The sequence below is a fragment of the Sclerotinia sclerotiorum genome, genomic scaffold, assembly GCF_000146945.2.
Source record: "Sclerotinia sclerotiorum 1980 UF-70 scaffold_27 genomic scaffold, whole genome shotgun sequence".
In the NCBI taxonomy this organism is placed as follows: domain Eukaryota; kingdom Fungi; phylum Ascomycota; class Leotiomycetes; order Helotiales; family Sclerotiniaceae; genus Sclerotinia; species Sclerotinia sclerotiorum.
The window spans coordinates 188,520-203,244 of record NW_001820809.1 but is presented as its reverse complement, the minus strand read 5'-3'; the positions used below and the strand labels follow the sequence as shown (position 1 = coordinate 203,244).

Genomic DNA, 14,725 nt, shown 5'->3' with positions numbered 1-14,725 from the left:
AAAGGGCGATACTGTATTCGAATAGAAGATTTGTATTTCTGTATAAGGCGTTAACAGGAGGGAACTTTTGTATGATCATCAGGCAGGGGATTTCGAATTTCTCACCACGCAACAGGGGCACACGCATTAGCACTTACACTATAAAGAATATACCATAGTAGAAAAGAATAAATGATTTGTCGAAACCCGTCCCCATCTTTCATTTCTGATCTATCATTGATGCAAACATGCATGATGAGTGAAAATTTCAACAGTCCTGTCGAGTTACGTCAAATGCGTTGTTGCTGAACTTATAAAATTCGCTGTTCTTGTCAATTGGAAAGAAAAAAAAAAAGAAAACAGTTAATTACGTCCCTTGGTCTTTTCAGACGTGCAACAAAACTTCTTTCTAGCCGGATCGCTATTCAAAAAAGGCTGTTGAACTGATGCTCTTGGAATAACTTAACTGATACAGCAACTGTTGAAGCAATTTTCGAGGCAAGGTCAGTCAGGGAAAATCATTCATCTCATTTAATTCACTTAACTCTATCTGTAACGCCAGGATATTTTAACACGATAAGTAACTTGCTATGTAATGAATAATTCATTTCTGGTATCCCACGCAATCCTCAATTGATGTATTTCTGTCTCCTCGCATAATCACACTATTTTCCAGAATCCTCCTTCAAGCTGACAATACGGTTCAGTACAATCTTATCATCCGTTGAGTCTGAGTCCATTGCCTAAAAATTGTTAGATGAACTTCCAAAACATAAACATACATCGGGTAGCTTACCATATATGCTACACGCATGGCTTGGAATCTGACAGATTCAGGACCTCCCTTTCCAAGCTCTGATTCTCCAGCAGCTTCTGGCCATGGAGCTCGTCTTCGTACTTCGTCAAATCCAGATTCAATAAGAGCATTAGGCCAAATTTCCTCGCTATCAGGGTTAATATCGTTCAAAAAGCCACCTTCAGCGTCGTCTGGCTTTTCACTCTTGAAAAGCGAATTGAATATTCTAACTTCCACATTCTTTGAGCCCTCTGCAACCCAATGGATGTAAGTCTTGGGCTTCTTGACCTCCTTGTCGTAGACAGCTCGAATTTCTGTGACCTTGTCTCCATCTTTGGAGAATGAGATTGCCTTGACAGGATATGGGATGTGGAGTAAGCCGACGGATTTTCCAGGAGCGAGACGGAAATAATCTTTGCTATCAACTTCTCTGAAATCACTCCTCTCAATATAAACAGTTTTAGTCAACTTGACCTTATGGCTGCCCATTGCAGGTACTTTAGATGAGAATGGAATATCAAGCTCCAATTCTTCGGCATCCTCGATGATGACAGGTACAGGATCGAGAACTAACATAAGTCTGGGAACTGTGAGCTCCAAGTACTTACGAACACTCTGGTCGAAACGAGAGAGTTGAATATTGGTAGGAGCTGTCGTTACACCAAGTTCGTTAATGAACTCAAGAATAGCTCCAGGAGGGACACCGCGTCTTTTAATTCCGATCAAGGTGTATAGTCTTGGGTCATCCCAACCCCTGACATATTTCTCGTCTACAAGTTTCTTGAGCTTTCGCTTTGAAAGGACAGTACCCGTAATACTTAATCGACCATATTCTCTCTGCATCGGTTCATATACTTTCAGAGTACTATTCAACCATTCGTATGATACTCTTGATAGAATAAACTCGGTCGTGCAAAGTGAATGTGTGATGTTCTCAAAACTATCGCAAAGACAATGAGTAAAGTCGTATGTTGGGTAAATCTTCCACTTGTCTCCTGTTAAATGATGCTTGGCATCCAGCACGCGGTATGCTGCCAGATCCCACATCTGAGGGTTTCCATCCTCAATGTTCTGCTTCATGCGCAAGAATGCCTCCCTAGGTTTATACTCGCCATCTCGCATAGCTCTGAACTTTCTCAGGTTGTCTTCGACGGATTGGTTCGCATGCTCGCATCTGAATCTTGGGCCTCGTGCCTCACCTCCTCGCTGAGCTTTGATTTCGGCATCTAGAATACGTTAGTATTTGTCGGTATCAGCTGCTTGCGCAAAGTTTCTTACCACCACAGTGGCAGACGTAGGCCCCTCCTAAGTTGATGAGTTCCTCTGCCTTCTCGTAGAGCTTATCGAAATTATCACTTGAGTGTGTAATCTTGTAAGGTGTGAAGCCTAACCATGAAACCATTTCCTTTATCGCTGTGAAATACTTCTCTTCTTCTGCTTCAGGATTGGTATCGTCGAATCTCAGGTAACATTGGCCGCCATGATATTTAGCAAATCCAAAATTGACCGCAATAGCTTTGGCATGACCAATATGTAAGTATCCATTAGGTTCTGGTGGAAATCGAGTGAAGACTGGTTTCACGGGACGCTCTTTGTACACTTCTGAGAGGAATCCCTGAGCGAATACATTTGATGGCTCTGCTGCTTTGGCCTCTTCTGCTTTCTTAGGCTTAGGTGCAGCAGCTTCTTTAGATGGTGCTTCCGATTTTGCTTTTGCTTGTGCTGCTTTCTTCGCACGTTTTGCCAATCTTTTCTTCAATTCGGCCTTCGAGACCATCTCCCCCGTCTCCTCATCAAGCTGGAGCTTAGCCGTTCCTTCGGTGATTGTGTCGGCCATGGTGAACGATAAGATCCGATAACTTTAAATTATGGTATGGTTTGATGCTCTGGACAATTTATGAGTTCTTCAGAGTCCAGGTATTTCAGAATCGAGTAAGGTTTTCCACTTATCGTTTCGTTAGTTGGACAAGCTGATATGGAGGGGTCAATGAAGTGGGGATGAGTCAAAATTGTTTGAAGGGCTGAAATTGAGACAAGGCTAAGGTAGAACTAATAAGCACCGACATCCCGACATCTCGACCTAGGTAATCAGGGGTTTGTACTTCGGCTGAGCAAGGTACGAGATCCGTGCATATAATTGCCCATAGCCTTCTATTACGTAACTTACCTTACCTAGTAGGCATGGAATTGTATTGCAGCCTTAAGTTCATATTAGTCTTACTTCACTTTCCAAGAACTCTTAGGTATCTATCTATATACCTACCTAGTACTCAAAAATAAAACTTAGATCTACATAATTATATTGATGCTAAATATCAAAAAAATCATGTCTACTATACCAGCTGCCGAGATCCCAACTGTGTCACTTCTCTATCACTTGAAGAAGTTGACTCCCTACAAAGCAGATACTACAGACGAATTCACTGCGACTCCAAATCAATCTTTTAATGATCGCATCGGCTTGATCCGTGGTGACATTACCCATCTCGAAGTTGACGCAATTGTTAATGCCGCCAACAATTCTTTACTTGGTGGAGGAGGTGTTGACGGAGCTATTCATCGTGCTGCTGGACGAGACTTGTTGAGGGAATGTCGAACTTTGAATGGTTGTAGGACTGGATCCGCTAAGATTACTGATGCCTATGAACTTCCTTGTAAGAAAGTCATCCATGCCGTCGGACCGGTCTACGACAGTTATAGGCCGGATGTTTCTGAGGAGAAACTCGAAGGATGCTACAAGACAAGTCTGGATCTAGCCGTTGAGAATGACTGCAAGACTATCGCTTTCAGCGCCTTAAGCACCGGAGTTTATGGTTATCCTAGTGATGAAGCTGCTCCTGTCGCTCTTATGACTGTTAGGAAATTTCTCGAAAGTGAGAAAGGCTCGAAGATGGAGAAGATTATATTCTGCACCTTCGTTGCTAAGGATGTTGCCGCTTACAACAAATGGATTCCGTGAGTAGTTCCTCATTGTCCTAATGCAATAAGTTTAATTAACAGTAATTCACAGACGTATCTTCCCCTCAACAGAACCTGATGCCGAAGAGGAATGGGAGGAAGTCGATGAGGTTGAATCTGCTGAGAATGGAGGTGTGTTGGAGAAGGGTACTGATAATGCCAAGGATGATGCAGAGGCGAGTAAGGTTGAGCTTCCGGAAGTTCCAACCAAGGAACCGATTGAGGATGAAGGACATGCTGCAAAGAAGCAGAAGTCTGGGGATGATGAGAAATTGTGACGATTTATGAGAAATTATGATTGATGACATTCCTGGATTATTAGTTTTTGATGCTAGGATAGTTGCTTGGAAAATACAGCTTATGATTCCAAAATTGTGTCGATAGACCATGTGAAGTTATTCCCAAAAGCTACCCCTCTATACCCCTCCACGCCCCGCCTTTTTATTCTTGCTTACTAATCATATCCATTATCTTCAAGGTGCACTAGTCTCCATCTCTTCTATTCTTCCTATCTTAACGGAAGTATCTAGATCTGAAGATTTTGTGTTAATCCAAAATTCCGCGGTCTCGATAGTTACTTTATCATCACTGGTTCATTTACATTGATAAAATCCAAAGATGTCGGCAACTACAAATTTCTACAAGGAGAATATCGACTTCGCAGCTCTGGGAAGAGAAGACCCAGATTTTGGCAAATTGTAGGTTCCCAATCAATTGGAAATTTTGTCCTCTGTCTTGCCACTTACTTGTGAGCAATTTATTCAAATATCTTTCATTGTAATATCAGTCTGTTAGATTCTTGCTTTGCACCAGCTGAATGCTTTCCAGCTTGAAGTCAAATGGTCAATTGGATTTTAGCGATCCTAAATCGGTCCAGCAGCTCACAAAATCTCTGTTAAAGCGAGACTTCCATCTGGATTTGACGCTTCCAGATGACCGGCTCTGTCCACCAGTAAGTCTACTATGGTCTCCAATCATGTCTATATATCATTCATTGGTCAAAGCTGAATGATTTAAGGTACCTAATCGATTGAATTACATACTTTGGCTGCAGGATCTTCTTGATACATCAAGTGATATGTATACGGACTTTTACGATCCTAATCGTCAGATTCGTGGGCTCGATATTGGCACAGGTGCAAGTTGTATATATCCACTTTTGGGTTGTGCTCAACGCCCTCTGTGGAGATTCACCGGAACAGGTTTGGCCCCTTAATTCATCATTAGAGGTGGCTATTAAATTGCCTCAGATATTGACGATAGGAGCATTACCTTCGCTAAAACGAATGTTCAAATCAATGGGCTACAAAATCGGATTCAGCTGATCCAGACCAAACAACAGGACCCACTGATACCTCTCGATGAGATAGGCTGCCATAGGTACTTATTACTTTTTCCATAGAAGAAATGATGTTTTGTTGATAAGTCCAAGTTTAGACTTTACTCTTTGCAATCCGCCATTTTATACTTCAGCTGAAGACCTAATTTCCTCTGCGTCCCTCAAACAACGTTCCCCATTTACGGCCTGTACTGGCTCTGAAACAGAAATGGTCTGCGAAGGTGGTGAAGTCTCTTTTGTTTCAAGGATGATTGATGAATCCTTACAACTGCGAAATCAGGTTCAATGGTATACTTCAATGCTAGGAAAATTCTCTAGTCTGTCTAAAGTCATTGAGCAGCTGAAGGAAAATAAAGTCGATAACTATGCCGTCACGGAATTTGTACAAGGCAGTAAAACGAGAAGGTGGGCGGTTGCATGGAGTTTTGATGATAAAAGGCCGAGTATGACAGTATCTCGTGGCTGCGGAAGTTTACAAAAGAGTTTATTGCCATTCCCAGCAGAGCAGACGATTACCGTAGGTCTAAATTGTCCATGGATTTCACCTTGGGTATCTTGAATGTTAACTGATCTATAGATTAATGCGCATGATAAAACCGCCATTGCTACACGTCTACACGGCACGTTATCCGGACTCATCCCTATATGGAGCTGGGAATCGACACTCTTCACAGGCATAGGCTTCTGTGATAAGGCTGTCTGGTCTCGAGCGTCACGAAGACACAGAAGTGATACTAATGATGGAAATTCAACTCCTCACTCGGAACTTTTGGCTAAAGATATGTCCTTTGGGTTCAAGATCTCCTTGGAGACACTCGAGGCACAAGCTGATGGGAGTAAAGTTATTGTTCGGTGGTTGAAAGGCCACGATAGTGTGCTTTTTGAGAGTTTCTGTGGTATGATAAAAAGAAAGGTACAAGACATATGATGTCAGATTAATTAATCCAAATTACTCCTTGTCGATTTGGGGTGGAGAGGCTTGAAAGAAGTGAGCTGTGGAGTTAACGGCAATTGCAACGGAATACGGATGACACAGAGCAAAGAAGACCCGACCGAGTCAATAACCCTCCAATCTAATAAATCGGCGCTGAGAGATTGGTGTTTGTAAAATTATTTCGTATAGGAGGATTTGATTCACAAACAAAAGAGAGAGGATAAGATACTGGTTCGAGAAAACTAGTAGGATATGGTAGAAGTGGACGAGGTGATGGGAAACATCAAGAGGCTTCAATGAATCATAAAAGGGATGACTTCCAAATGCGAGATTAAAAGTCCCACCAAAAAGCATGTAACTGATGTAAGGTTAATAATAAGATTTTGAGCTACAGTATCAACCATCATACCTAGTATTTATGATGATATAATACTCAGACCAAGTATTTATCGTCAATTTAAAACATTTCCCAACGTGAGACTTATTATCTACCGGTTTGTCTCTTCACTGCTAGTCCTAGCTACTCCCTGACTAATAATGACCCTAATGCTCAGCCTTGTTTGTGTTGCGTGCGCTCCCCGCTTCATGTTTCTCCTCTCCTCACCATAATCCATAATCCATAATCACTCAAAGATAGGTTATGACTTGAAAAAGCATTTCTTTCACTTTTTCCAGAGTACTTGTATTGTTTCATGTTCTTATTAGCCTCGCAAATGTTTTTGCAAATGTTTCTTCAGTACTTAATAATTTCTCCAATGACCAATAATCGACTTTGTTTGCAGTATTGATTGATATTCATTTATTCCTTTTAATTCACCACGCTTCTTCGTACTTAAAAAGTTGTTCACACTACCTACCCTACCTATCACCTCGGACCTGTTCAATCTCGGCATTGATGTTGTTTTTGCCTTGCATCATATACATTACCAACTATCACAAGTCGGTGATACTTAAATCCCCTCTGGATTAATATTTGATATTCTTCAATATCCCATATCCGATATCCAGTCCTGGCATCACGATCTGTTTGGCATTTTGATATACCCATCAGCATTGGAACCACATATCTATCTACATCAAGCCTATTACCGACCATGACAACCATGATATCCAAGAATAGTATTTCAGATTCATCGGTAGCAAATGGAAGCGATAACACATCCAACCCTCTGCCAGCGTCTTCAAATACTCTTCCAAGAAAGAAAAACAAAGCATTAAATAAACTATCTACCACTATTACCGCGAAATTCACCCGACGCTTTGTGGCCTTCCCTACCCTACCCACTGAACTTCGACTCTTGATATGGAGGCAGGCTTTACCCGATCCGCTCGTTCACGAATTATACCCCAGCTGTCCGACCAGCTCACCTTACAACTTCAAAACCAAACTTCGATCCAACCGGCGACGAGTTCCTACGCTTTTGCACACATGTCGGGAATCAAGAGAGGTGGCTCTAGCCCACTACAGTCTCATGTCTTATGATCCGCCGCCCGTGGCGGAACCTCGCGAAGCCGTTGCGGGAATTACCCCATTCTATTTTAATCCTACCATCGATACTCTATTCCTGAATTGCGTGGCATCGATCTTTCTCGACGTGAGATGGTTCCTCCTGGACGAAACGCCAAAATCAATCGCGCCAATGAAAGGATGGAAAAACGTAGCATTAGACAGTCTGCACATGCGCTTTGTAGCCGTAGTCGCAAGCGACCTCCCAACACCACAACACCGAATCCGAGAATTATTCCCCGATCTCGAAAAATTAAGTATCGCGGTCGATAGTAAAAACAGCGCGAGAAGAAGATTAAGAGCAAGTTTGCGTCCGGGACATGCGACAGAATTGGTAACTGTAGGTTTGGATGATGTAGAGGGAAGCGATGAGATTGGTCTTTATTTTGACAAAGATTTTGGATTCGCCAGTAGCGGTACGGGTGCAAGTTCTTCCACGAATCTCGCGGGAAGCGTTACGATTACGGAAGTAGATGAGGACGATGATGAAAATGAACAGGAACAGGAACAGGAACAGGCGGAAGAGAGCGAGAGCAGGAAACCGGAATTAACAATGTGCAAAGTTAAGAGAGATAGGTTTTACGTGGGTTTAAAACAAGATTTGGTTTATTCCTACGTAGGAGGATGCCAGTTACTGCGGGCAGCGCGTAGAAGAATACTCAGGAGAGGTAGATAGGGGGGTACTTGGTACTTCGTGCCGGTGTTGATGTTGGTGTTGGTGAGTGGGACACAATTATCCAGCGTTGCTTTTTCAAGTCAAAAAAGAAACAAAATACCCGCCTGGAAGCTATCACAGAAGTAGGGTTCATTCACCGCGCCGGGTAGACATCCAAACCAGAGGGGTTTCTTCACGAGAAGGAAATCCTTTAAATGGGGTTTTGATGAGGATCAAAAGTAATAGTAAGATAGATACTGGATATATCAGCAGTCAAGAGATTCGGTGCGATCTCGACGCATGAGATGGTAATGGATGGAACTCAGTGGTGTGTGTGTTGCGAAAGGGACCTGAAGGGACAGGGCAAATAAATGACCGATATGATTTTTATACCATTTCAAGACGTAGGCAGGCGTATGGGCAATAATGAACAAAAAAAAGGCAGTGTCCCTCGAAGGGATCAATGAAGTAAAGATTAGCATGCACTTATGAAATCAAAACACTTTTCTATAGTTACTTTTTGCATTGTTTCTGTCATGCCTGCCTGCACAGTTTGTATTGATATTCTCTTCTCTTCCTTGGAATTTTTTGCTAGTTCCCCAAAATTGTAAACGCTTTATCCTCACTCATATCGAGTCGTTCGTCCAAAATATTTCATCGCTTGCTTGCTTGCTAACTCGCTCACTCACTCATGCCCAAAATCCACGTCCTGTAGCTAGCCCCTAGAATAAATCTAATATCCCCCGGCCCATCTACCTATCTACCCAGCCACTCTACCACTTAGCCTCCTTCCTGTCCAAGAACCCCTTCAAAATAGCGATCAAATTCTCCAAGGCACCCAACCAAACTCTCAACGCAGCCTCCACTTTCGAATTGTCATCGCCAAGCTTGACGTATAAATCTTTGCGGTAAGGACATGCGGACATGGCGGCGCTGAATATAGGTTTTACCATGAAAGAGTGGTGCGGTTTGAGGGTTTCGCCGTATGCGTTGCGGAAGGAGACGGAGAGTTCATCGGAGGGCGCGGAGAGGTTTTGCGATATTGCGATGCAGGTGAAGTCTAAACCGCTGTGAGGTGGGGGGGGAGTGTTTCTTTTGTTTTTGTTTTTAAGGGGTGAAATGGAGAGGGGGGGGGGGGGGGGTGGTTTCTGGGAATTGGGGGTTTGGTGTCTTTTGTGTAATTGCATGGTGTGGATGGATGGATGGATGATGGGGGATATAGAATATTGTGATTTGTAGAAATGTAAAAATGTAGAAAATTACATACCGAACCAACCAGACTAATCCTTCAGTAGCAGTGTGCTTCTTGGTCTTGAGCTCATTAATGACTAAGTCTTGAAGAGTCTCTGATTCTGCTGGTGCAGCGAGTTGTCTCTCGCGGAGTTTCTGCAGGTTTTCTTAGCATTTTTGTCGTTTTGTCTTAAGGAAGGGATAGATATATATATATATATAAATAAAGAAATAAATATACCTTGATGTTACCACCCATGTCGTTCTTAACGGGGTTGAATGCTACGGATCCCATCACATCTGCGGATAATTGGTTAGCTCGATGCTCTCTCGAGAGGGAGAAGGAGATAGATGGAAGGGAAGGGAAGGAAAGCTACCAAAGAGAGTAGTGAGAGAATCTGCAGCTTGGAGAAACTCAGTCGTGGAAATCGCATTGTCTTTTTCCTTGTTGACGGGGACGTCCACGAAGGATTTATCGAGCGTATCGATGAAAGTTGCTCCGGGGGGGATGGTCTTGACAGTTGCCATTTTGAAGGGATGAGTTTATGAGTTGAAGATGGATAGAAGGAAGGTAAATGAAAATGGCAGATACTAGGCTGACTAGTATGTACTTTAAAAACGACAAATGATGAGAATTCCAAATCAAAGCTCTCAGATGAACAGATATGAGAAGGAAGCTTAAGAGGAATCAAAGTTGCTCGAGAGTCGATGGATGGATGAAACTCGTGGCATGTATTGGGGGAGTGTTTGGTGGATCTGCTGGATTTGGGTGGGTTCTGGTGGGGAAATCAACGCAATACAATGCTTCAAAGGGACAGGGGGTGAGAAGGGAGAAGGGCGGTCAAGATTAAGTTTATGGTCAAGGGTTTTATTTTGAGGCAACTGGAAACGCAAACTTGTGCGATGATAGAACGTTAACAGAGTACGCATGGAATCATCAATCATCGCAATGATGATGTTTATTGGTATGCTTTTGTGTTATTTCGTGCAGGATGGATGACTATGTGGATTTATTCTGGGAAGAGACTTTGTCGATATCGTTTTTGTATCACTTACTTCCAGACGAGCAGAGTAGAAAGCATCTCAAGCTCTAGATACTTTTCATCTTGTCATAGTAAGGTTATAGCTACTAGGCCGTCGAAAAATAACGACACTTCAAGAGTTTGATATCGCAAGTGCGTATTGGTTGATTCTGTATTCATACATTTTATAAAGTTGACTCGATAGAACTGTCTCTGGTCGTATTCATCAAGATAGCTGGAATGATTCAGAGACCTCACTCATCCTGTGGTTCATAATTGGAGGCACAGTTTATCCGTCAACTAGCTGAGGAGACAGTTACAATATCTATCAGTTGTAGTATTTGTACTGTATGACTTCTAGAAAATGAATACTCTTTTTCCTTGCAATATGATATTTCCTTCTATCTATAAGGCATAGAGATGACGCATGTTTTAACTGGGGCCATCGTAAGATACCCCTCATTGCCTCTGTCTCACCCTGAGTCGACCAGATGTTACGCAGTATCCAGTTTTGAATTGGTAAGTGATCATCTCGAAGCACTAGAATGCCTATTACAGCTATAATTTGCTACTACACTTTTAAGCATTAAAATTGGCCCACCAGGCCTTTTTCACCATTTCACTCGCTAATACTTGCAAAATAATTACAATCGTTTCCGGCCCGCTTTCGGATTTTCCTACTACCCAAGCGGGGTAATCACATTAATCATTGATCAGCGACAAAGCCTTCTAAACGCGGATCTTACATTTCACCCTCAATATAGCATGCTTTGGAGGAATGTCTGTATGGCGCGATTAGTCAACGTATCTGATTCAAATCCTGTGACAAAGCATTGAAGATTTGGGAAGGTCCTGAAGAACGAGAGTATATCATGCCAACTTCTCTTCCGACCTCTTCTTAACTTACAACACAACTTGAAATTATAAAAACAATAAAACACTATGTCTGCCGAAGGAAAATCTGTCCTTTTGACCGGAGCCAGTGGTTTCGTAGCTTCTCATATCCTCTCCCTTCTGATTGAGGTACTCTTCCATTTGCATCTATTTGTATCGATTGAGTCTCTAATGGATTTCTAGTACGGATACAAGCCTACTGCTAGTGTTAGGTCCTCTTCAAAAGCTGATCAAATTCTCGAACTTCATCCGGAATGGAGAGGAAAGGTGGAATTTGTGTTTGTCCCTGAGATCACAACACCTGGTGCCTTTGATCATGTTTTCAAAGCCCAAGAGGAAAAAGGAGGCTTTGATTACATTATCCATACCGCGTCTCCAGTTACTTTTTCAGTCAAGGACGTGAAAAAAGACTTGATTGATCCTGCTGTTCATGGGTGAGTATACAGCTCTACCAACTTTTGTCACCAATGTCTAAAGTACTTCAAAGCACTATGGAGATCCTTAAAGCTACTCATGAACTAGGGGGCAAGCAGGTCAAGCGTTTCGTGCTACTTGGAAGTGCTGTCTCTATTCTTGATTCGTTTGAAGACTTGAATGCTCCTGAAGGGAAGGCTTATACAGAAGATGATTGGAATCCTGTTCGTCTCCATGCACCTCACAATAACATCATGACTAATGTTACCTCCAGGCAACTGAGCATGATGCAGTATCAACACAAAGCCCTCTCCTCGGATATAATGTTGGCAAGAAGAATGCTGAACTAGCGGCGGTGAGAACACCCTTTCCCAAGCCGAAGGACACATTTCCACGTCAATTTACTTCATTTCCCTGTAGTCGCTGACAGTTTAACTACAGTGGTCTTTTATCAAGGAAAAAAAGCCGGCTTTTGACCTTGTGGTGATCAATCCCGATGTCATTATTGGCCCTATGCTTCAACCCGTCCCTAGTCCCAAAAACATTAATGAAACCAATGGGTTCGCTTGTTATGCATTCATTAATGGCACTCACAAGAGAGTCGATGATGCCGTGTTTGCATTCTGGGATTTTGTAAGTTCGGTCTTCCTCAGTCTACGTATACTACATTCTTCTTGCTTTTTATCAAACTAATCAATCTAAAGGTCGATGTTCGCGATGTAGCTCTATTACACATTATTGCGCTTGAATCTCCACTTATGGCTAATACACGTAACATCATGTACTCCGGTCCTCTTTCACCACAGTTAATTGTGAATGCCATTCGGAAAAATTTCCCGGAATTGGAATCAAGATTGCCCAAAGGAGGTGATGAGAAACAAGTTTTCCCAAAAGGTTTACATCCGACTCCATTGAATAACGCTAGAAGCTTGGAGATCTTCCGGCAGGCCAAAGGTCAGGATTGGAGATACAGGACTTTGGAAGAATCCACAGTGGAAACCGTAAAGTCATTACTTGAGCTGGAGAAAAAATGGGGTTCCTAAGCTGTTTGTTGTACAAATTTTGAGATTTGTCAAAAGCTACGGGGAAATTGGTCCCTTACCGTATCCTGACGTCGGCTTACTTCGCGTAGCTGTCAAATCATGTTTTAATACTGCGAGTTTAATCTATGCCAACTTCAATTATAGTACTTTCACGAGGAGATAGGGCGGTTCTTCAACATATCCATAACACTTTTCTCAGCTTCCTATTGACCTACGGTGTGAAATTTGGTTATTATTTCCTTGTTAGAGACGACCATGAGGAATGTCATCTGGGTGAAATGACAAAGAGACGGTCAAAATGCAATGCGTCCATTAAAGAAACCGAAGAGGTCTTTGTTGCATTCCAACATCACTATAACCACTGCAGTTCTTACCTTAAACGTTTTTGAATATCATTATTTTCTCACAAATAGGAGGTATCCTCACACCGATTTTACGAATAGATAGTACTTATTTCACCAGACCAGTACAATCATTCGTTTCCTCAACATGGATAATCCGAACGAATCAACCTTAGGCGGGACATCAGACCAACCAAGCATTGGTGCTGCTCCCTTAAACGTTGAAACCCTCTACAAGATAGATGCTGCCATGGCTATAGCACAAGCCGAGCTTGGAAACACTATCATATCCTGTCGAAAAGTTCTAGATGAAAGGGAAACAGCCGATATGACAGATATTCAGAGAGAGGCATTCAATGAGACTGTGAAACTGATTGACTCGGCACCCGAAGGTATCTCGCCTGGAAGACTCTCACAGCTTGATAGTGAATTGCCCTCTCAGGACAATCGCTCACTCTCAGAAAAATCTACTCAGGATATATTACACAAAAGTCAAAGATATCTCAATTTGAAGCAGGAATTATCCGGTCTTCGTACCTGGTGGGCTACAGCAATAGTAAAATATAAAAAGGAACTCAACAAGTGTTCTCAGGCATCTAAAGAAATCGATCAACGATTGAAAGAAATTGGTGTGCTAGAGAAAGCAGCCGGTCGCATAAGGACGGACGCTGAGAGAGCCGCAGAAGCCGAAGCGAGAGTCTTGATTCGTCGCGTCAAGAGAATGGAAAGAGACTTATTCAATGTTTTGGAAAACTTCACCGCAACTAGAAAATATATGAGTTCAGTACAGACGCAATTTAAAGCGATTCGGGATACCATGAGAGAGATTGAAGGTCGAGTTAAGGATCCTTCACCATATGATCCTAGCAAACGTCCGATAGACTTCAATTATGAATATCATCTTCCCGAAAAGAGGGCCGTGGATACACAATGGTGGATTTCTAAAGGCTTTTTCTGGTGGGCTAATCTAGCATATAGTCATTTGGTTCATACCTCTACCAATCTGGAAGAGGCAATTTACAAATGTAATTCTAGACAAGCTAACCACATGAATAAGATTAAAAAGCTAGTGGAGCAGCGTCTGAAGATCTCAGAAGAAAGAGAGGAAGAAGTGGAATTTGTCAAAGGTTTTGATCTGCATAAACAGGTTTTTGATGACGTCAGACTTAGAAACAAATACTTCCACGCGAAAAGAAAAATCGCTACTGCTGATGACCAGCTAGCAGAGATAAGAGGTCGTCTTTCCGCCTACGACTTGGGTCTGGCAAAATGCAATTTCGATGAATTTATACAGAAATTGATGCTCTCTACACATAACGCCGCCAGGAATATTCTCGGACACGCTCTAGCGGATCTACAACTTCAGACTGGTATCTACAATGAGCTTTCACAGGAGTATGTTCATGCGGTTGTATGTCTCACGAGAAAGAATATGCGTGCAGCTGTAGATATCATGACTGATATCGACTCTGACGCATTCACGACAGAAGATCTCAATTATCTCGAAGACGTATCACATAAACAAGGAGATGATAAGAAAGATCGAGAAAATAGGGAAGATATTCGAAAACTGCACCCTCTCTCACTTGTTAGCATTTGTGACTATTCGACAA

General features: G+C 42.3%; 8 protein-coding genes across 8 annotated transcripts; 6 read left to right on the top strand and 2 right to left on the bottom strand.

Annotated features, from left to right (window-relative positions):
* Positions 1-644: 644 nt before the first annotated feature.
* Positions 645-2,612, bottom strand: SS1G_13818 (hypothetical protein; the record flags this gene model as incomplete). The annotated part of the gene is made up of 4 exons (XM_001585199.1): positions 645-722; positions 776-1,344; positions 1,384-2,001; positions 2,054-2,612. The coding sequence occupies 4 exons, from the start codon at positions 2,610-2,612 to the stop codon at positions 645-647; spliced, it is 1,824 nt and encodes a 607-aa protein (XP_001585249.1).
* Positions 2,613-3,101: 489 nt separating this feature from the next.
* Positions 3,102-4,011, top strand: SS1G_13817 (hypothetical protein; the record flags this gene model as incomplete). Its single annotated transcript, XM_001585198.1, has 2 exons — positions 3,102-3,730; positions 3,786-4,011. The coding sequence occupies 2 exons, from the start codon at positions 3,102-3,104 to the stop codon at positions 4,009-4,011; spliced, it is 855 nt and encodes a 284-aa protein (XP_001585248.1).
* Positions 4,012-4,351: 340 nt separating this feature from the next.
* SS1G_13816 (hypothetical protein) lies at positions 4,352-4,949 on the top strand (the record flags this gene model as incomplete). The annotated part of the gene is made up of 3 exons (XM_001585197.1): positions 4,352-4,431; positions 4,562-4,685; positions 4,845-4,949. 3 exons carry the CDS (start codon positions 4,352-4,354, stop codon positions 4,947-4,949), a joined length of 309 nt encoding a protein of 102 aa, XP_001585247.1.
* Positions 4,950-5,280: 331 nt separating this feature from the next.
* Positions 5,281-6,000, top strand: SS1G_13815 (hypothetical protein; the record flags this gene model as incomplete). The annotated part of the gene is made up of 2 exons (XM_001585196.1): positions 5,281-5,589; positions 5,650-6,000. The coding sequence occupies 2 exons, from the start codon at positions 5,281-5,283 to the stop codon at positions 5,998-6,000; spliced, it is 660 nt and encodes a 219-aa protein (XP_001585246.1).
* Positions 6,001-7,478: 1,478 nt separating this feature from the next.
* Positions 7,479-8,189, top strand: SS1G_13814 (predicted protein; the record flags this gene model as incomplete). The annotated part of the gene is made up of 1 exon (XM_001585195.1): positions 7,479-8,189. One exon carries the CDS (start codon positions 7,479-7,481, stop codon positions 8,187-8,189), a length of 711 nt encoding a protein of 236 aa, XP_001585245.1.
* Positions 8,190-8,941: 752 nt separating this feature from the next.
* SS1G_13813 (hypothetical protein) lies at positions 8,942-9,926 on the bottom strand (the record flags this gene model as incomplete). The annotated part of the gene is made up of 4 exons (XM_001585194.1): positions 8,942-9,260; positions 9,436-9,554; positions 9,640-9,698; positions 9,776-9,926. 4 exons carry the CDS (start codon positions 9,924-9,926, stop codon positions 8,942-8,944), a joined length of 648 nt encoding a protein of 215 aa, XP_001585244.1.
* Positions 9,927-11,362: 1,436 nt separating this feature from the next.
* SS1G_13812 (hypothetical protein) lies at positions 11,363-12,771 on the top strand (the record flags this gene model as incomplete). The annotated part of the gene is made up of 6 exons (XM_001585193.1): positions 11,363-11,410; positions 11,498-11,748; positions 11,802-11,952; positions 12,003-12,083; positions 12,170-12,361; positions 12,433-12,771. The coding sequence occupies 6 exons, from the start codon at positions 11,363-11,365 to the stop codon at positions 12,769-12,771; spliced, it is 1,062 nt and encodes a 353-aa protein (XP_001585243.1).
* Positions 12,772-13,260: 489 nt separating this feature from the next.
* Positions 13,261-14,633, top strand: SS1G_13811 (predicted protein; the record flags this gene model as incomplete). Its single annotated transcript, XM_001585192.1, has 2 exons — positions 13,261-14,507; positions 14,600-14,633. The coding sequence occupies 2 exons, from the start codon at positions 13,261-13,263 to the stop codon at positions 14,631-14,633; spliced, it is 1,281 nt and encodes a 426-aa protein (XP_001585242.1).
* Between the last annotated feature and the right edge of the window lie 92 nt (positions 14,634-14,725).